This window comes from Myxocyprinus asiaticus, chromosome 22 (genome assembly GCF_019703515.2).
Source record: "Myxocyprinus asiaticus isolate MX2 ecotype Aquarium Trade chromosome 22, UBuf_Myxa_2, whole genome shotgun sequence".
In the NCBI taxonomy this organism is placed as follows: Eukaryota; Metazoa; Chordata; class Actinopteri; order Cypriniformes; family Catostomidae; genus Myxocyprinus; species Myxocyprinus asiaticus.
Window position 1 is genome coordinate 31982501 of NC_059365.1, and position 21684 is coordinate 32004184.

The 21684-nt window shown below is 40.8% G+C and overlaps 1 protein-coding gene across 2 annotated transcripts in view; it reads right to left on the reverse strand.

Moving 5' to 3' along the window:
• The window catches only part of LOC127413035 (follistatin-related protein 5-like), a 251700-nt gene that overhangs the window by 216695 nt on the left and 13321 nt on the right, over positions 1-21684 (reverse strand). For both annotated transcript variants that reach the window (XM_051649838.1, XM_051649837.1), the window contains exon 2: positions 11066-11204. In XM_051649838.1, coding sequence (XP_051505798.1) covers positions 11066-11194 — 129 coding nt within the window. In that variant the 5' untranslated portion in view covers positions 11195-11204. The remainder of the gene's footprint in view (positions 1-11065; positions 11205-21684) is intronic.

Sequence of the window (21684 nt, forward strand, 5' to 3'; positions counted from 1 at the left end):
GTGGATTCACACTGCTGGTATATGCGTGATCTTTCTCAGGAGTAGAGATCTGACATGATATGATCTCTGATATGAGGCCAATACATAACATAAACACTGAGTATAATTATAATTCTATGAAGTATAATTTGATCCTGATCTGTTCCAACAAATACATTCTTATCTGAAATTGTAGTCTGTTTTTGCATTGCACTTAATGGATTTTCATACACTGTGTTCTGATAAGGAGCTTATCGCAAGGAACTTGACAACTATGTGTTCTCAAAGTGTCAATTTCAACTATTTACTGACAGCTATGATAGCATTAGCAATTAGTGTACCGTAACAAGAGAGACGGTATGTTTATTCAGAATTCCCCGCTTTATTGAATGAATGTCTATGTAAGAGTGCTGTGATCATTACCAAACAGAACCGACACTTGAGAGTAGCATGATGCTCAAGGTTAACTATAATGAATTAATGAAAGAACCACTAGGCTAATTGTGCACTTTAACAGCATTTGTAACCACAACAGTAACAGTGATGTGCTACTTGTATTATAAGGCCATGCTAAGATTGAGCTTTACTTGCATTAGAAGACAAAGGTTCAGTGTTGTCCATATTTTAAAAGAGACATACTGTATAAAAGATTTGTATGAAAACACTAATGTCCTTTAATATAAATGGTTATCATCACATGGGTTGTTTAAGCATCCCAACTGGACACGAGATATCAACATAAGCTCAACCAATGTCTGTTTGTACTAACAATGGAAAGCAGTGGAAGAACTTATTTGAAAACAGTCATTAGGTTGGATTGACATTCAATTAATAAACCAAGACCAAAATAATCAATTGCAACTCCTCAAAGAGCTTTCAAGCTACATCCACAAAACCCAGCACAGACCTTCAGACTGCTAATGTGCTACAGTATTTTCTAACTGATCGCACTTGGACGATCAACACTCCATTATATCAAAAATCCATTATACTTACATTGACAGAATGTTCAAATGAGCCAAGTATCACGGTCCTGTCACTCTGTCAGTCTGGGTTTCTGTCTGACAGGACCATGACATCATCGTCCCATGTCTGTCTTGTGTTTCATTATTTGTCTTGGTGTAAGCGCACAGTTTCGGTTGATTTCCCTGCCATGCGCTCTTCGGTCGGTCTTGTTTCATGTCCTGAGGATGGTGTCTGGATTCTGTCTGGCTCGGTTTCAGTTTTGGTGTCAGGATCCGGACACTCATGTTCCATGTCTTGTCTTGTATTGGCATGATTGCACTGCGCTTGTCATCTTGGCGGCATGCACTCGCGTCAATAATCTATGTCTGTCTCTCGCGACTGTGGACGCATACTGCGCTCGCTTTGTTTATTAGTTTATTAGTCTCACCTGCCCTGTATCGTTAACCTGTTGATTTCTCTCCCTATTTCAGTCTCCTCATATGTGCTGTCCAGTGCCAGTTCATCTTGTGTGATTCAGTCAGTCTTGTGTGTCTCCAGTTGGTCTTGTTGGTCGGTTCATGTCGGTTCCAGTTTGTTATTCCTGTTCCTGTTTTGGTCCGGACAGTCCTGGTGTCCTGTTTTCCCGACCACAGCCTGGATTACCTTTTTCCCCTACGGGGTAGTTTATGTTTGTTTTTCCCCATCAAAGGAGTTTTGGTTTGTTTTTTGCACTTTTGGTTATATCAAAAAATCCTTTGTTTTTTAAACTCTGCGTTTGGGTCCTGAGCCTCTCTGATTCCTGATATTATGAACTGGCCCAACTAGGACCCAGCAGAGGCCATTATGGGCATTTTTATTTCCCCCCCTCCCTCTCACAAGGACACCTGCAGCCAGCGGTCGGCCCAGATCATCCAACTCTGCTCTCTCTGGGAAGGAGGGGGAGATGTTAAAGACTTCGTCTCCAAGTTCTTGATTGTGGCAGATGAGCTGGGTTGCACGGAGGCCGAACTTAAGGATCTGTTAAACGGATGCCTTAAGGATCATCTTGGCGCATGGGAGATGGAAGGGCTGGGGACCCTCTCCTTCTGGGAATTTGTGGGATACGTCCATCACTGGAAGGAGTGGATTACACCTCAATACAGGTAACTCTCCCCGTCACTGCCAGTGCTCATGACCAAGGAGGTCGTTCCCCTGTTACTGCCTGTGCTCACAGCCATGGAGGCTGTTCCCCTGTCACTGCCAGTTCCCCCGACCATGGAGGTTGTTCCCGTCACTGCATGTGCTCACAGCCACAGAGGTCGTTCCCCTGTCACTGCCCATGCTCACAACCATGGAGGTCGTTCCCCTGTCACTGCCTGTGCTCACAGCCACAGAGGTCATTCCCCTGTCACTGCCCATGCTCACAACCACGGAGGTCGTTCCCCTGTCACTGCCTCTGTTCACGACCATGGAGGCCATTCCCCAGTTGCAACTGCCAGGTCTCATGGCCACGAAGGGCGTTCCCCAGTTGCTGCCAGTGTTCACGGCCATGGAGGCTGTTCCCCTGTCACTGTCAGCGTCCATGGCCACGAAGGCCATCCCCCTGCCACGGCCAACACTCACACCTGCCACAGTCAACCAGCCAGCGCCCATGCCTGCTATGGTCAAAGAGCCTGTCCCTGAAGCCTCGTCCATCCCAGAGCCAGCACATGCGTTCCAGGTTGTCTTGAACCCTGAACCCTCAAAGCCTTCCACGGCTCAGCCCCCTAAGCCGTTCCCTCCTGAACCCTGTCCAGCGGCCACCGCCCAGTCTGCTGCCCCCTGTCCAGTGGCCACTGCCCAGTCCTCTGACACCTGTCCAGCGGCTGCCGCCCAGTCCTCTGACCCCTGTCCAGTGACCACCACACAGTCCTCTTATCCCTGTCCAGCGGCTGCCACCTAGTCATCTGACCCCAGACCATTGGCCATCGCCCAGTACTCTGTCCACTCTGCCCTGAGGCCACCTCCCAGGCCACAAGACCCTGCCTCTGCCCTGAGGCCTCCTCCCAGGCCGCCAGACCCTGCCCCTTTCCCTAAACTCCCTCCCTTCCCTCCCTCTCTGCTGTATATTCTGTTTTGTGTTAGTACTCATTTTGTTTGATGTTCCAGTTTTGGGACACCAAGAGGCAACTCTTTGGGGGGGGTAGTGTCATGGTCCTGTCACTCTGTCAGTCTGGGTTTCTGTCTGACAGGACCGTGACATCATCGTCCCATGTCTGTCTTGTGTTTTGTTTTCTGTCTTGGTGTGAGCGCATGGTTTCGGTTATTTCCCTGCCATGTGCTCTTCGGTCGGACTTGTTTCATGTCCAGAGCATGGTGTCTGGATCCTGACCCTTCTGTCTGGTTTGGTTTCGATGTCGGGATCTGGACACTCATGTTCCATGTCTTGTCTGAGGTTTTGGGTTTGTGTGTGGCCAAAATCTCACACAGGTGTCCTGTCTTGTTTTTGTTGTCTGTTGCGTGTGATGTACGCTAAGGTTTTGTTTTGTGTGAGAATGCGTGGCATCGCTTTGTTTGACATTGGCATGAGCGTATATTGCCTTACTCTCTTGGCGATGTGCACTCATGCCATTTGGGTGTTTTGTTGTCCTGTGAGAGCACGTGGCTTTGTTTTGTTTCTGTATTGCCAGGTGTCTCTCTGTCTGATGTCATACCCCGCCTCCTTGTTAGCCCATTATTAGTTTATTAGTCTCACCTGCCACGTCTCAATAACCTATTGATTTCTCTCCCTACTTCAGTCTCCTCGTGTGTGCTGTCCAGTGCCAGTTCCTCTTGTGTGATTCAGTCAGTCTTGTGTGTCTCCAGATGGTCTTGTTGGTCAGTTCATGTCAGTTCCTGTTTATGTTATTTCCTGTTCCTGTTTTGGTCCGGATGGTCCTGGTGTCCTGTTTTCCCAACCCCAGCCTGGATTTAGTTTTTCCCCTTCAGGGTAGTTTATGTTTGTTTTTCCCCCTTGTGGGAGTTTTGGTTTGTTCTTTGCCTTATTGGTTATATCAGTAAATCCTTTGTTTTTGAAACTTTGCATTTGGGTCCTGAGCCTCTCTAATTCCTGACACTAACATAATGTCTGTCTATTTAAACTTCATCTATCAAAAAATTTGACATGAGCCTGCTCACGTCCGCTGGGAGACGGAAGAGCCACTGCCATCCACTGGGACGTGGAGGGGCCATTGCCGTCCGCCAGGGGACGGAGGGGTCACTGCCGTCTGCCAGGAAGTGGAGGATCCGTTGCCATCCAAAGAGGACAGAGGACCCACTGCCGTCCGCCGGGAGGCAGAGGAACCGCTGCCGGCTGCCAGGAGTCGGAGGAGCCAGATGTCATCCGCCAGGGGGAGGAGGAGCGGCTGAGGACCAGGTGGGCGCCAAAGAAGAGCGTTTTCTCTCTCTCTCCTCTCTCTCCCCTCTCCCTCCCCTCATCCTTCCCAGGTTCCCAGGAGGCGGGGAAGACCAGCTGGCAACGGAATGGCCAAAGGGGCAGGGGGGGAGTAAGTCAGACCAGAGGTTTCCCTGGCCTGAATCGGGTGTGGGGTATGTGACATGCAGGAGGGCCTGGCCGGGCAAGAGGATGTATGCCTGATGCTGAGTTGCCCAATCAGCAGGAGAGAGATAAAGGAGGAGCCGGGGATGCCAGAGAGAGGGAGAGAGAGACGCACGTGGCCGCTGTATGTGTGCCAATCTGTTCAGCGTTTGTGTTAAAGTCTTGCTGTTTGTTACTCCGGTTCCCGTATCCTCCTTTCCCGAACCCTGTTACAGTATGCCATTTTATTATGTCATTGTTACCTGCAGCGCTTTCTTTGTTATTAACCATTTTGCATGAAAATATAGAGGTGAATTAATTAATTCATGTAGTGGTAAGTATTTTGCTGTTATCAACAACAAAGCCATTTTGGCTTTATGAGTGTTGCCATAGAAACAAATAACTTCCGAGGTCCGAAATTGTGAACAGCTCCAAGTAGAATATAAGAGTTGACATCTCGTAACTACAGGAATTTTGAACACGAAAACTAAGCATAATGTCCACATCCACACTAATCTGACTGATTTTGATTTTGCCATGTTTTTGCATCTCATACACACTGGAACTGCATTTTCCTCCCCCGAAAACAGAAACTTTCAAACAAACGCTTTCCATTACCGAAAAACGAGGACATTAGGAAACTGAAAATTAAGGAAAATTAAGGTGAAAATTTATATTAAAAATTGAAAATTATTTTTTAATTAAAATATGGATTACTGTGGACGTGGCCTAACTGTAAGGACTATGTTTTTAAAACTTTAAGACATAAGATAAGACTTTAAGATAAATTGACTATTTTGATAGCATAATATAATGCCATCTGAAACAGAAACAGATCAGAAATGGATAGAAGAAGTACAGAGTGTTTTCTCCTAGAGTTTCAGGCAACAAAAAAAAAAAAAAAACATGCTTTAAAGGGAACCTGATTAAATGTGTGTCCCCTGGTCAAATGTGTATATGGGTTGTTGGCATGAAACCCTTGCGATTTTATGTTACATGCCACACTCCACACTCAAATTTGATAGCTGGACTATTATGATCATCATATTGAAATATGGAAAATTAGTGTGTCTTTTAACATGCCCAAGCATTACATTATATTTACATATTCTGAGACACATTTCTATAGTCATGATTTACATTCATGTTTTCAAATTATAACTATGTATTCACAGATACTTAAGCAATATCACACAAGCTAGAGTGCTCTATGTCCATCTATCACCAGGGCTGTGATTCAGCTGTAGGCACGCTGCAGCCCGAGTTCCCCAGGTAATCACAGGTGTGCTGATACAGTAGATGGACAATACAGCATGACTGCAAGTGTAATATTGCTTTTATAACAGTTCAACAAACAAGTAAATACATAAGTGGGGAAAAACTAAGGACTGTCCCAAAAAAGCTCTTGTGTGTGGAACTACTATTTTGCCTTGGATTCAGGTTCTGCTGTTGATAATTAGAAAGATGTGCCCAAACCATTACTATTTGAAAACGTCTCTTTAGAACTAGTAACAACAGCTTGGGCTGTTTCTTACAAGTTCTTGGAGAAAAAATGATGTGTGTGTGTGTGTGTGTGTATGGAAGAGAGAGAGAGAGAGAGAGAAGGAGAGTGACTGAGCACGTGATTACCTGCGTATGTTCAGGGCTCCAGTCTTCGTCTAAAATGGACACAAATGCGACCAAAAATAATTTACTGCGACTATAATTTAAAATCTGGTCGCCATTGGAGACAGTCGGGTTGTGTGCGTTCATATGCGGTTTCGTCAGATATTATCTTGTGAGTTACTGAATACATCTTTAGATCTCGAGCCACTTTTCACCCATCTGATTCTGACAAGCTCGCTGCACCGCACGCAACAACAAACCCAGCGCAAGAGAGTCGTGAACTAATTACTCTTTTGAACCAGATCTTTTTCATTAATCACCCGAAAAGAACTGAGGGTTTGAACTCAGGAGTCAGGTTAACAGTTTGAATCAGATTAATTTCTCAGCGAATCAGCTGACATTTCAAAATAAGAGTGTATTTCGGGCTTCTTTATAATTGAAAGTCCTGTATTTTATATATATATATATATATATATATATATATATATATATATATATATATATGAGATCAAGCTTTTGACACTTAGGTCTATTGAGGGACTTGTTCACAACTATTACACAAGGTGGAAACATTCATTGATGCTCAAGAATACAACAAACTTCTATATGCATACTATATTTTATGTTATTATCTATAATGTAGATTGTGAAGAGCAGTATTAAATAAAAAAAACATCTTTTATCTGTTGTATTTGTATAAATTATGAAAGGCGTGTGAACATTTATGAGACAAAAGGGAATGCAAACTTGTCTTCTCAACTATATATACTATTTATTAAACCTCCGATTAATGGGTTATCAGCTGTCTTCCTTTTCTTCTGCTTTATATCTTGTTTCTTAACAGCAATCTAAATCGAGCAATTCTGTGATTTGGCGACTAAAAACAGCCATTTGGCTCCTTAATGTTTCAGTATAGAAGCCAGTGGCTCCTAAGTATTTTTTTTAGTCTGGAGCCCTGATGTTAGTTTAACTCTATTCCTCAGCTGTTGTGAGTGATGCTGTCGTACGTGCTATCGGATTTATCCTAAAAGTATTTCAGTCTGTACAAGTGTTTTGTTGTCGGAGAGAAAACATGGAAGACCACAGTTTCATTCTTGTTTATTTCTTGAGGAACTCTTATTTTGACACCTGACACAGAATGCGTTCTCTCCTCCACCATATTGAAAGTTTACATCTTCTCCCAACTCAGAAGCTTGTATCAGGTAGGCGCCTTGGAGCATGTTTGATTATTCCTTCTGTCGCGACTCTTAGCTGTGATCAGCAGTAATGCTGAAGCTGTTATTTTAACTCTGTTTCTCGGCTATAGTGTAGTAGTAATCTGAGCGATCATGGAGTAAGAGACAATTCCAGATGACTTCAAAAAAAAAATTGTGCACTGATTGATAACACAGTTTGTCAGCTCAACTCCCTCATAGCAAACACAAGACAGTCTTTTGTCACCACCTGCTGGATCAAATCTTGTCAAAGGGATGAATGAAAGTTCACACTCTAGCTGCTCTTACAAGTTAATTTGGAATGCCTCGAACACAAGCGGAGTGATACAAACAGTAAAGCTCCCAGTGCTAATGGTGTGAGCTATCAGCACTCTTGGAACAAGGCACCACTCACCATAGTACTTAAGTATCTTTTAATTGTATCTATTTTCTTATATTTTCTTTCTACATACTAACATGTCTACTTCCATTCCAAACAACTGGACATTTTCACCACAATCTTCTCTATGTAACAATACTTCTTTTGAATTCCATGCTATTACTACAATGCAACCCACAAAAATACATGTTGTTGTCATCTATCACCTTCCAGGTCAGCTGGCAAACTTTCTCAAGGAGTTGGATGTCCTACTGTTCACACTCCCCGGAGGATGGTAGGCCACTTGTGGTTCTTGGAGATTTCAACATACACCAAGACAAGCCCCAGGCCACTGAACTTCATGCTCTTCTGGCCTCGTTTGTCTTGGAAAGACTAAGCACTACAGCAACTCACAGATTGTGCAACCAGCTGGACCTCATTTTTACACATAACTGTATCAGCTCAAACATTCTTGTTACTCTTTTACATGTCTCTGATCACTACTTTGTTCAATTCAACATGGCTCTCCCATCTATATTAAAACATACTCCGCCTTTGGTTTCCTTTCACCCTAACCTCCATTCTCTTTCACCCTCATGCTTTTCCACCGCTGTCTCTACCTCTCTTCCCACACAAAACATATTTTCCACCCTGGATGTAAACACTGCCACAGACACACTAAGCTCGACTTTAACAACCTGTCTAGACAGCATCTGTCCTCTCTCCTCTAGGCCAGCATGTATTACACCACCCAGCCCCTGGCTCTCTGACATCCTTCGTGAACTTCAGACTGACCTCAGGGCAGCTGAGAGGAGATGGCGGAAATCTAAAGATCCAGCAGATCTGGGTAAGTATCAGTCTCTGCTTGCAACTTTTTCAGATAATGTTAAATCTGCAAAAACTCCCTATTACCAGAACAAGATCAACAGCACCACAGACACTCGCAGCTTGTTTAGAACATTCAACACACTTCTCTGTCCTCCCCCTCCACTGCCTGACACATCACAGACAGCAGATGTCTTCACCACATTTTTTACTCAGAAGGTTACAGCCATCAGCAATATATTCTCAGTACCACACCCTGTCAAACACCCGCCTCCTGTATGCAGCTCTTCTGTCTCTATATTCTCTCCTCTGACTGACACTGAGGTCTCTAAACTCCTCCTCTCCAACCACCCCACCACCTGTTCCCTTAACCCCATTCCTTCCCACCTTCTCCAGGCCATCACTCCGTCCATCATACCTGCACTCACATACATAATTAACACATCTCTACTTACAGGCACTTCTCCCACTACATTTAAGCAGGCTCGAGTAACCCCGCTGTTGAAAAAAAAGCTGCACTTAACCCCACACAAGTAGAACACTACAGACCAGTCTCTCTCATCCCATTCATGGCGAAAACACTTGAAAGGGCAGTTTTCAATCAAATCTCTGCCTATCTCTCACAGATCAAGCTGCTGGATGACAATCAGTCGCTGAGACAGGCAAAAGCTGAATCCAAATCATCTGTCCTGATTCTGCTGGACCTTTCTGCAGCCTTTGAAACAGTCAACCATCAGATCCTACTCTCCACCCTCTCTTCTCTGGGCATCACGGGAACTGTGCTTGACTGGTTTAATTCCTATCTCTCAAGTAGGTCCTTTAAGGTAGCCTGGAGAGGTGAGGTGTCCAAGTCACATCAGCTACTTACTGGGGTACCTCAGGGTACAGTGCTTGGGCCACTTCTCTTCTCTGTATACACAACGTCACTTGGACCCATCATTCAGGCACATGGTTTCTCTTACCACTGCTATGCCAATGACACACATCTCTACTTGTCTTTGCAGCCCAACGACACCACAGTGACCGCTCGAATCTCTGCCTGTTTGGCAGACATCTTGGCCTGGATAAAGGAACACCACTTGTAACTTAAGCTGGCCAAGACCGAACTCCTTGTCTTTCCAGCCAACCCTGCTGTTGAAGACAACATCACCATGCAGCTGGGTTCAACTACAGTAACACCTTCCAAAATGGTCAGAAATCTAGGGGTAACCATCGATAACCAACTATATTTCACAGACCACATCTCAAAGACAGCACGAACATGTAGATTTACACTCTACAATATCAGGAAGATAAGACCCTTCCTCTCTGAACATGCCACACAAATTCTTGTTCAGTCACTTGTCATAACTAGACTGGACTACTGTAATGCTCTCATTGCAGGCCTCCCTGCATGCACAATTAGACCCTTGCAAATGATCCAGAATGCAGCAGCACATCTGGTCTTTAATGAACCAAAGAGAGCGCATGTTACACCACTCCTTGTCTCTCTTCACTGGCTGCCGGTTGATGCACGTATCAAATTCAAGGCTCTGATGCTGGTGTACAGAACAGTCACTGGGTCTGCTCCAGCATACCTAAAATCATTTCTGCAGAGCTACGTTCTCAACAGAAGCCTGCGGTCGACTAAGGAACGTTGCCTTGTTGTACCAATACAAAGAGGCACCAAAACATTTTCCCGGACTTTCGGCTTCATCATACCACGTTGGTGGAATGACCTTCCCAACTCCATCGGTGAAGCTGACTCAATTTCTGTCTTCAAAAAACGGCTAAAAACACATCTTTTCCATGAGCATTTAACCAGTCACTAAAATAAATAAATAAAAATAATTCTTGTTGCACTTTAATCTGTCTTGAATTCTACTATTCTGATGCTAGTGAAACTTTATGATATGGCACTTTTCGTACCACTGTCTCCATAAGATGATTCACTTATAATGTATTCCTCTTTTGTAGGTCACTTTGGATAAAAGCATCTGCCAAATTAATAAATGTAAAAATGTAAATGGAACGCCTCACGTCCAATCGGATTTGAGGACTGGAACTAACTTTTGTATAAATTCATATATTCAGGATTTATAACTATATATTCAGGATTACAATTATACAGTATTTTCAGAATTACAATTATATATTCAGGATTCATAATTATATATTAGGATTTATAGGATGGATGGATGGATAGATAGATATAGAGGAAAAACATTAAAATTGAGGTTTGTTAGAGCTGCATTATGTTTTTGAGTGGAAGGAAAACACTTACTGTGTGTGTCCACAAAGCTCACCCACTGCATCAGCCAGTCAATGAACATTCAATTATGCAATCATGCTGGGCAGTTTTATCTTGATGTCAGCACAGTTGAAATGTTCTCCTGCAGTTCTAAATGCCCATAGTGAATGATCCAATGTTTTTTAGTCTAAATATTATGCATATTTGATATTCTGTTCATGGGCAGAGGAAAGAATAATAAATCATCCAGAGCGGGGAATCAAAACAGAACTGCTCGAATTGATTCAGAATTCCATAGTAATTAGCATTGTAACTGGCCAGACATAAGTCTCCTCTTGTTAAGGGTTAGCTAATGAATTAGGAAAGATCAATACCTTGTGACGGAATCTGACGAGAGGTCGATAAGCCAACGGGGTATATCCTTCCTTGCCAGGACGTGCCTCCGCAATCAGAGCTGACCCCAAGAGCAGGACAGCTGCCCACCATCTACTTGAGTCTCTCATGAGTACCCTCCTGCAATAAAATAAAGACATTCATATAAACAAACAAACAAATAAACAACAAGCAGCAGAGGTTTAAGTCAAGTAGAGCATTTAAGCTTCTTGAAACAATACATCGGAGCACAGCTAATTAGAGTAGATAAAGGAGGATGCCAGTCTAGCATGGAATTAAACTAATGCTTTCAATAAAAAAGCCCATACTCAATGGCAAGATTAAATCTACTTTGAATCAATTCAGGTATAATGAACACCATGAGGAAATAAAGATAAAGCTAAGAAAAGTGATCAATATGTTACTGTAATGACTAAAATGCATTAGATTGGAGTTCTTTTCAAGTCAGACAGCCACATCAGCGTAGAGACAAGGGTACTATTACAGAGTTAACTTCTTTTTCATCCCCTAAGTGACTAAATAAGGTGCCTCACAAAGACACAAGAGATATAATCTTCCAAGTCTGAAAGACATTAAAGTCTAATTTTGAAATGCTAGTACTTAGTCATGTGTAAATATATGTTTTAGATAAACACTTTAAGTGATAAATGGACACATTTTAGTGTAGCCTAAGAACTGTTTGTGTTCTTGACAGACACTATCTATCGAAATATTTATACTATATACTCAGGGTTGGGAGGGTTACTTTTGAAATGTATTCCACTACAGATTACAGAATACATGCTGTAAAATGTAATTTGTAACGTATTCTGTTAGATTACTCAAGGTCAGTAACGTATTCTGAATACTTTGGATTACTTCTTCAGCACTGGTAGATTCTTTTACTTGTTTTGACTATAAAAACTCTGCCAGTACCGTAAGACAAAATACACATGTTAAACATACATTTTCTGAAAAACCTAAAGATATAATGCAGTGTTGTTTCTAAAACAAGATTAATCAAACTGATCATGTTTTAAGGATTTTTAGATATTTTTTACAGGAAAACAATACAAAAATTATCATCAAGAATACGATTTTTGCCCTAATATCAAAGGTCTTACTAGATAAAAAGAAATTATGATCCAACGTGAATTTTTTTGATAAAAAAATATGATCATGCCTGGTAACGTGCATAAGGTTATTTCTATTTCTTCTGCTCCAAACTTACTTCAAACTTACTTCTCTGTCTGCTCGTATGAATGTAACACATCATACGAAAGTGTTTCAGTGCTGTTCAAATGCACTTTGGATTGCATCATTTATATGTATAAATGTTTTCCATCTGAAAGGACTAAATATTAAATGAAACAAATGACAATAAAATGCAAAGTAATCTCTTCAGTAATCAAAATACTTTTGAATGTAACTGTACTCTAATTAAAGTAGTGGAATACAGTTACTTATATTTTGTATTTTAAATACATAATCCCATTACATGTATTCCGTTACTCCCCAACCCTGTATATACTACATATCGTTCTCGTTCGCCTCCATACACTGACTCATATTTTTCATTCACTGAAGTCTCTCTCTTTTGGAGCCAATGAGCTCTGCTGCTTTTCATGCCTGTAAAGACTGACTATAGCATGAGCCAACAACATTTGAGATCATGCTGTGAAGGAGCATATCATTTGGTTTGACCCACTGAACGAATACGTACCTTCGCTGAACTAGTCGGTCATTTGAGTCAGAATGAGATGAGAGGTGATTTGTGAACAAACTGAATATACTAATAAATAAAGATTTGCTGAATGACTGAATGAGAAGAGGCGTGTCTTTCATTCAGTTTGGCATGTGAGTCAATCACGTTCAACAAGGAGAGACAGGGGTAAAATGCACTTAAGACAAGTTTATAGGTATACAATAGCAAGCCAATAGCATTAGAGAGCGGGCTGTGAAGGTGCATATCATTGGTTGGACCCACTGAACGAATACATCCCTTTACTGAACTAGTTGGTCAATTAATTCGAGAACGAACTGAATGTACTGGTTCGCGACCGACATGAACAAATCAGTCATCATGAACGATGATCTGATGGGGAGGAGAAGCTGCATGTCGTTCATTCATATCGTCAATCTTGTTCAACAAGGGGCTGGATGCATTACGAATAAGTGTGAGAGATGACCACACATTACAATGACATACAGAAGTTTTAGAAATTCATAATTATTTTTAGGCTAGTATTGTCCTTTTTTATTTTATTTTTTTATAGCTTGATAAAAAGTTATGCTCAGCAGTTCACAGTATGATAGATATGCTTTGTTGTCATTTGAAGGGAAAGACTTATGATCCTTTAACACTCTGCAGTGCTGAAGTCTCTTAGTAGAATTTTAATAAAGCACTTGTTCTGGTCGTGAATGAATGCTTTCATGAATGCTTTATCTTTTGGTAGAAAAGATCTCTCAGACCCCACTAATTTAGCTGTCTCTGGGCCCCCAATATCCTCATCCCTGCCCAGTTTTGAAGAGACTATTTTGACTGTTTAGGATTTTTTTGCCTCAGTTCAACCCTTGTTTAACACCTGACTCAAGAAGAGTAGAAGAGTACTAACTTAAGCCATTTTTACAATGCAAAGGTGGCACAAAAGCTGCATCTAAAATTGCATACAGTATATGCCAAGAAAAAGTATATTTACACAGACTGTTTAATGCTGCTTAGAGTTGGCATACAGTAAATGCATGTGACAAAGTTCAAGGAATGCATGGAAAGGAGGAAGCTGGGACCAGCTTGACAAACATGTAAACATTTATTATACAAATTTAATGACAAAACCAAACACACTGCTTCCCCGCAGTCATGTTGCACACACACAGGTCCGTGCGTCTCTCTCTCCCCATCTGCCACTGTCTCCTCTCTTTAAATACTCCCGCCGCCCCTCACTGGAAAGCGAGACCGGTGTGGCACACAGGTGGAACTCATTCACCACTTATCCTCCCGGCCTTGCTCTGCCCAGATGGCTCGGCCCTGCCCTGATTGCCACATACCCCCATCGCCAAACTGTGACATACCTCCCCCCCCCTTTTCTTAAAATAAAAAGTTTAAGAAAAGCCTAAATATCTTACACTGTGCACCAAAGCACGACATTTCCATCCGTACTTCATGTCATTTTTACTGTACATCTTCAGTAATTTTTGAACTCGTTTGCGATTTTGAAACATGTGCCGGTTTCATATTTTAGTTTTTTTTTTTTTTTTTCTACTGTTTCTCCTGTTTTTAGGCAATATTATCTGCATACCATAATGCTTTCATCCGCATTAAGGCGGCAGAGCTGAATCCCGATGCTGTTGTTTTGTGTTGCTTTTTTTGTTTTGTTTTGTTGATTTCCCTCAAATCCAGTGACTGGCTCTGAAGACATGAGAAATGTGAATTCTTTCTGAATGTGGACGCCTGGAGCCAGTGAGATCATCTTGGGTTGGAAGCGGTGTTATTTTGTTGATTTTAATTCTTTAATTGAAATTATTCCTTGTTTTTGGTTGTGAAGTTGATTTTAACAGGGTGATTTGCCATCAGCCTCCCTCTCCTCTGCTTTTCTCACAACCATATTTTGTTTGTTCATGTTTATTGAGTTTATGTTAGCTCTGTGTCCTCTTTGGTGGCCAGAGTTTTGTGTTCTTTTGTTGGTTTATTATAGGATGTTTATTTGTTGTCATTTCTTGTGTTTCTTTCAGGTGCTTGGGGCCCAGCGTAGAAGGCTAGTCATTCTCTGTTTATGGTGGTGGTGTCCCTGTCACGGAATGCTGTGTATTAACACTTGATTCACCTGTGTGCTTGTGTGAGTGAGTGTATACCTGAGAATGAAGTGTCTTTATAGGTGGATCGCTGAGTTAAGGTAGCCTACCTGCTCCGGGTAAGCCTCAGCCCTCTGTGTGGTGCCACAACTACACCTGTTCTGTTACTATTTTTAAGTGTTTATAGCCTAGTGTGAATCACTCAGTCTTTTGCCTGTTAACACTGTGATTTTAATATAATTTTAAATGAAGGAATAAGTGTCTAGTACCTTATTTATTTATTTATTTATTTATCATCATTGTATGTGTGCATGTTTAATAAAGGGAAATGTTTTGTACATTTGTGTCCACGTCTCTTGACCCATTTTCCTTGGAATGTTGAGCCTGTGTGCCCTTTATTCTTATTGGGTTAGTATTTCCCTGTGTATAAAAACAAAATGGGGTGTCATAGTCAGCTCTCCTATTCTGCATTTTTGTGAAAGATTTCATACTAGTAGTGTCACCTTAGCACTTCGCCACAACTGTTATGTAAATTGTTTGTTGTTAGTAGATTCTCACTTTAATGAAAATATAAAAATGGTCCATTCAGACTTTTACATTCTTATACATTTTCTCTCCGGGACACCCCTGAACCAACAGTGTTATTTTATTTGTCAAAAGGCCTCCTTTGTCCCATACATGGGTGTAGATTCTGAATGTAAAAATATTTCAACACAAAAACTGGACTGCTGTCATTCAGCTTCAAAACAAACTGTTGATCTTTTAATATTCATATCCAAGATGAATCTTGATGAAATATTTGTATCTTTTGGTAGAAAAGATCTCTTAGACCCCACTAATTTAGCTGTCTCTGGGCCCCTAATATCCTCATCCCTGCCCAGTTTTGAAGAGACTATTCTGACTGTTTAGGTTTTTTTTTTTTTTTTTTTTTTTTTTTTGTACTTTTTACAAAGTACTATTGCTGCTAACGTGGCAAGTTATAAAAAACTATTCAAAAAAGATACATACTTTCCTAACCATATAACCACTGACACCATGTAAGCTACATATTTTTATCCGGACCTTTGCTGGGAAAAAAATGTAGAGGCCAGACCTCTTGGAACTTTAATTGAGTAGCCCTGTTCTAGCTGCTATTACACGTCTGCACTGCCCTTACACGCTAGTTTGGAACAATTCGAACACAAGCGGAGTGATACAAATGGTAAAGTGTCCCAGTGCTAATGATGTGAGCTATCAGCACTCTTGAAATGCCTCTAGTCCAATCAGGACCAGAACTAACTGTTGCATAAATGTAATTTTTCAGGATGTATAACTATATATTCAGGATTACAAATATGCATTCAGGATTACAATTACTATATATTCAGAATTACAAATATATCAATTTAGAATTCATAACTATTTATTAGGATTTACAGGATGGATGGGTTGATTGAGCGACCATCCAGCCAATCACAGGTGAGTTTCATGAACCAAACATCCCTTATGTAATAGGCCGTCAATCAGACAGTCTAATTACGTGGCTCGGTTCATTTCTACAAAGTTGCTTTCAACAATGCACATTTATCCATGTTTTTTATCGGCATTGATGTTCATCTAAATTAATAATTTAGAGACGAGGAACACACAAATGAGAGTTATTTATCGGCATATCATTCTTGATTGGCAGCATTACGTGAAATGCACTGCAGAAAAAAACAAAGGACAATCCTTCTTTTAAGCACATGTAAGTGGAGTTTATATCAGCACATGGGTCTTCATTAAGTTATGTTTTTTTACATTATGTTTGTGAGGTAATCGTTGATCTGTTGTTTTTTGCCAATTTAAGCAGATTACTAGATCTGTGTTAAATATGTAAAGCTATTTTTACTATCAGCTCCTGTTTTTTACCTCTGTGTTGGTGTGCAGTCGACAAACTGTAGGAAAAAAGATAGATCTGCTGTGTTCTTGGAACACATGCATTTTGATATGTAATAGATATGTAGACATGCTTTTTTATACATGAAAACATATGAACGCTTTTGAAACTCATAATTATTATTAGACTATTATTGTTGTCTTTTGATAAAAGTCATGTCAGCAGCTCACAAACTGTATTGTTGATGAAGTAAATTGTAGATTGACTTTGTTCTTATAATGCTTAAAACCTCTACTAAAGTCTCTTTGTAAGTCTGCAGACATACACATTTTAAAGGAATAAAATTTTATTTTGATCATTGATTCAGTGACTAACTCATTTCACACAAGACACTCATTTGTCACCACCTTCAGGCATCACCAGAAATGGTCACTGAATCATTAAATGGATCTGAATGAATTTTGGTGAATGTAGTCAAAACACTCGAGCCACTTGGATACATTTAAATCCCATAATGCACAAGCACAGCGAAATAAAATAAAATTGTGCACATGCACAATTGTCATTACTGTACAATAATTTATTCAGGACCAGCTTGTGCTCAGTCTTTTATTGTCATGTGTGAAACAGAAGCAAGTGCTCCACAAGATGCTCTTTATTTTTGCAGCTACTTTTGCTAAATTTTGCAATTATTTTACAATACTTTAATCTTTACAATACTACAAAAATTAAAAAGATGTATATATTAATATAATACTTATATCATACTTATATACACTATATTGCCAAAAGTATTCGCTCATCTGCCTTTAGACGCATATGAACTTAAGTGACATCCCATTTTTAATCCATAGGGTTTAATATGACATCGGCCCACCCTTTGCAGCTATAACAGCTTCAACTCTTCTGGGAAGGCTTTCCACAAGGTTTAGGAGTGTGTTTATGGGAATTTTTGACCATTCTTCCAGAAGCGCATTTGTGAGGTCAGACACTGATGTTGGACGAGAAGGCCTGGCTCGCAGTCTTCACTCTAATTCATCCCAAAGGTGCTCTATTGGGTTGAGGTCAGGACTCTGTGCAGGCCAGTCAAGTTCTTCCACACCAAACTCGTTCATCCATGTCTTTATGGACCTTGCTTTGTGCACTGGTGCGCAGTCATTTTGGAACAGGAAGGGGCCATCCCCAAACTGTTCCCACAAAGTTGGGAGCATGGAATTGTCCAAAATCTCTTGGTATGCTGAAGCATTCAGAGTTCCTTTCACTGGAACTAAGGGGCCAAGCCCAGCTCCTGAAAAACAACCCCACACCATAATCCCCCCTCCACCAAACTTCACAGTTGGCACAATGCAGTCAGACAAGTACCGTTCTCCTGGCAACCGCCAAACCCAGACTCGTCCATCAGATTGCCAGATGGAGAAGCATGATTCGTTACTCCAGAGATTCGTCTCCACTGCTCTAGAGTCCAGTGGCGGCGTGCTTTACACCACTGCATCCGACGCTTTGCATTGCACTTGGTGATGTATGGCTTGGATGCAGCTGCTCGACCATGGAAACCCATTCCATGAAGCTCTCTACGCACTGTTCTTGAGCTAATCTGAAGGCCACATGAACTTTGGAGGTCTGTAGCGATTGACTCTGCAGAAAGTTGGCGACCTCTGCGCGCTATGCGCCTCAGCATCCGCTGACCCCGCTCTGTCATTTTACATGGCCTACCACTTCGTGGCTGAGTTGCTGTCATTCCCAATCCCTTCCACTTTGTTATAATACCACTGACAGTTGACTGTGGAATATTTAGTAGCGAGGAAATTTCACGACTGGACTTGTTGCACAGGTGGCATCCTATCACAGTACCATGCTGGAATTCAATGAGCTCCTGAGAGCGGCCCATTCTTTCACAAATGTTTGTAGAAGCAGTCTGCATGCCTAGGTGCTTCATTTTATACACCTGTGGCCATGGAAGTGATTGGAACACCTGAATTCAATTATTTGGTTAGGTGAGCGAATACTTTTGGCAATATAGTGTATTAATATATACTGTAAAATATTAATACTGCACTGTAAGTGTTGGGTCTGTGCGAGCCTCCTACTGACAGCTGTGTCTCTCCCACTTTTAAAATGACTATTACACCCCTGACCATGGAACACAAAAGGAAAAATATTGAAGAATCTTATGCAGCAACAGTTCATATTGACCAATCTCACAAATGTACAGAAAACACCATAAAGCACCATATAAGTCCATATAACTCATACACTATATTCTAAGTTTTTAAAGCTATACAAAATCTGTGTCAAGAACAGTTTAAATTATTTTCTTAACTTACTTGTAGCTATTACAGAGCGGTATGTGAAATAGGAGAGATGACTTGCAATACCCGAATGACCGGTAAAATATAACCTTATTCCCAGATGTCATTATTCAGAAATATCAGACCTCTCGATGGTGTGATTGACCAATGATAAGCAAGTATTACTGAAAGCCATGTAATAATCACTGATAACACTGTGTAACAATTTATTTATTTATTTATTTATTTTTTGGTTCCTGGGTAGTAAGTGTTATTCCCTAATTGCTTAAGTATAGGAAATGGCTATTATTCCCCACAAACTTTGCTTTTGTGACCAGGACAGTGAAATTTTTAAATTTACCTATTTTCCCAGAACATTCCAGATAGATTCAGTGCTGAGTAAACTTGGAGTAACTTCTAGAACTTTCTAGAACTTTCCAGTAATATAAATAGTAGTATAAATACAGGGGCCTTAAGCCCACCAGTTCAGTTTAGTTCCAGCTGCCTAAGTGGATACATATCAAGACCTTGCTGGACGCCTTGAAGTATGATGAGTACGGCTGGGAGGTCATAGGAGACTTCAAAATGGTGGCATTCCTGATGGGTTTCCAAGGCGGTTTTACCAAGTTTCCCTGCTATCTTTGCCTTTGGGACAGCAGGGACACCAAGGTGCACTACCACAGGCGGGACTGGCCACAGCAGACTGAGTTCTCTGTGGGGAGGAACAATGTCAAGTGGGAGCCACTGTTGGACCCCTGGAAGTTGCTGATGCCACCACTGCACATCAAATTGGGCCTTATGAAACAATTTGTCAGAGCTCTAGATAAGGAGTCGGCAGCCTTCAAGTACCTTCAAGACATCTTCCCTAAGCTGTCTGAGGCAAAGGTCAAAGCCGGAGTCTTCGTCGGACCACAGATAAAGAAGATCCTGGAGTGCAATGAATTCCCCAAGAAGCTCACTAGTGAGGAGAAAGCGGCTTGGAACAGCTTTGTCGCAGTGGTTCGGAGCTTCCTGGGCAATCACAAGTCCGAAAACTATGTGGAGCTGGTTGAGACTCTGGTGAAGAACTATGGCACAATGGGCTGTAGGATGCCCCTCAGAGTCCATATCCTTGATGCTCATCTTGATAAATTCAAGGAGAACATGGGAGCGTACTCAGAGTATAGGATATACTGGACTTTGAATGCCGCTACCAAGGACAGTATAATGAGAACATGATGGGAAACTACATTTGGGGGCTGATTCGTGAAAGTGATTGACAGTATAATCGTAAATCTTGAAAAACTACTCACTTCTAAATCTTTTGTATCACTTTAGTATAAATACATGTTAATTTTGATTCATATGTTGTTTTTTTCTGACTTTATGTGAACGAAAAGACACAAATTCGCCCGTTTTCTCATTGGAAATAGGTACATTTCAAAATATCACTGTCCTGGTCACAAAAGCAAAGTCTGTGGGGAATAATAGCCATTTTCTATACTTTTGAGGCATAAGCAATTAGGAAATAACACTTACTAGCCAGGAATAAAAATTGTGTTACATAGTGTAATCTTCCCCTCCCACTGAAGCTCATAAATCTCATAGGCGTTCACATTCAGATTAAAAATGGGACATCGCTTATGTGTATGGATATGTACATATGTGTGTGTATATATATATATATATATATATATATATATATGTGTGTGTGTGTGTGTGTGTGTGTGTGTATGTAGACAATATATGGTCATGTGTATATATGTGTGTGTGTGTGTGTGTGTGTTTTATGTAACATATTAGAAACACTACATTATGGTATTAGTGTTAAATGTAATGTGATAATATGCACATTACCTCAGTGATGATAATTTCATTGCTCCAACATACTGTATTAATACATCTGTTTTTTTGTTTTTCAGAGAATGGGGTGGGTTTTTAAATTACTCTTAACTTGTTTATCCTGTTTCTTATACTGAAAAAGTTGGTTCTCACATTTGTCATAACTGAACACGGTGTGGCATTTCAAATATGCAAAATGAGAATGAGATTTGAAAACTGCAGCATAAGGGAAGATTTTCAGTGAATAATAACCTACATTTTGGTCAATCAACAGTTCCATTACATAAATGTTTTATATATAAAAGCCAAAGTATTAAGTACTGGTTGATGGTATTGCTCCTTCTTTAATTTCGTGATGTGACATTTAAATTCCTGACTCTGATTTAATGATATTGAAACAAAGCTGCAAATGCATACTGTATATTTGGCATGACCTTTAGGACATGCATAAGGTTTAACAATATTGCAGAAAAAGAATTGTCACATATTTAAAAAGAATAAACTCTCTTCATACAGTCAAAAATAATTCAAGATTCCACTGACAGTCTGCATAGTGAGAGCACAAGTCACATAGACACAAATGGGAAACATCTGTCACTGCCCACAGCCCAACAGTTTGACAGAATACAAAATACATAAGCAAGAGATTTCTCAGTGACAGTAAAAGTCTGGAAATGGTCCACAAACAAATCTCTGTCACTCAAGCCATTATCTACATAAACAGTTGCATCTCAGATTCTCAGGATAAGACAAGGATAAGGAAAATCTGGCAATGAAATGATGATTATCTTTTATGTATTGTATCAAAAATGTATACTACCACTATGACTGCACTATGACCAGGCAAATTCCTTAAGAATTT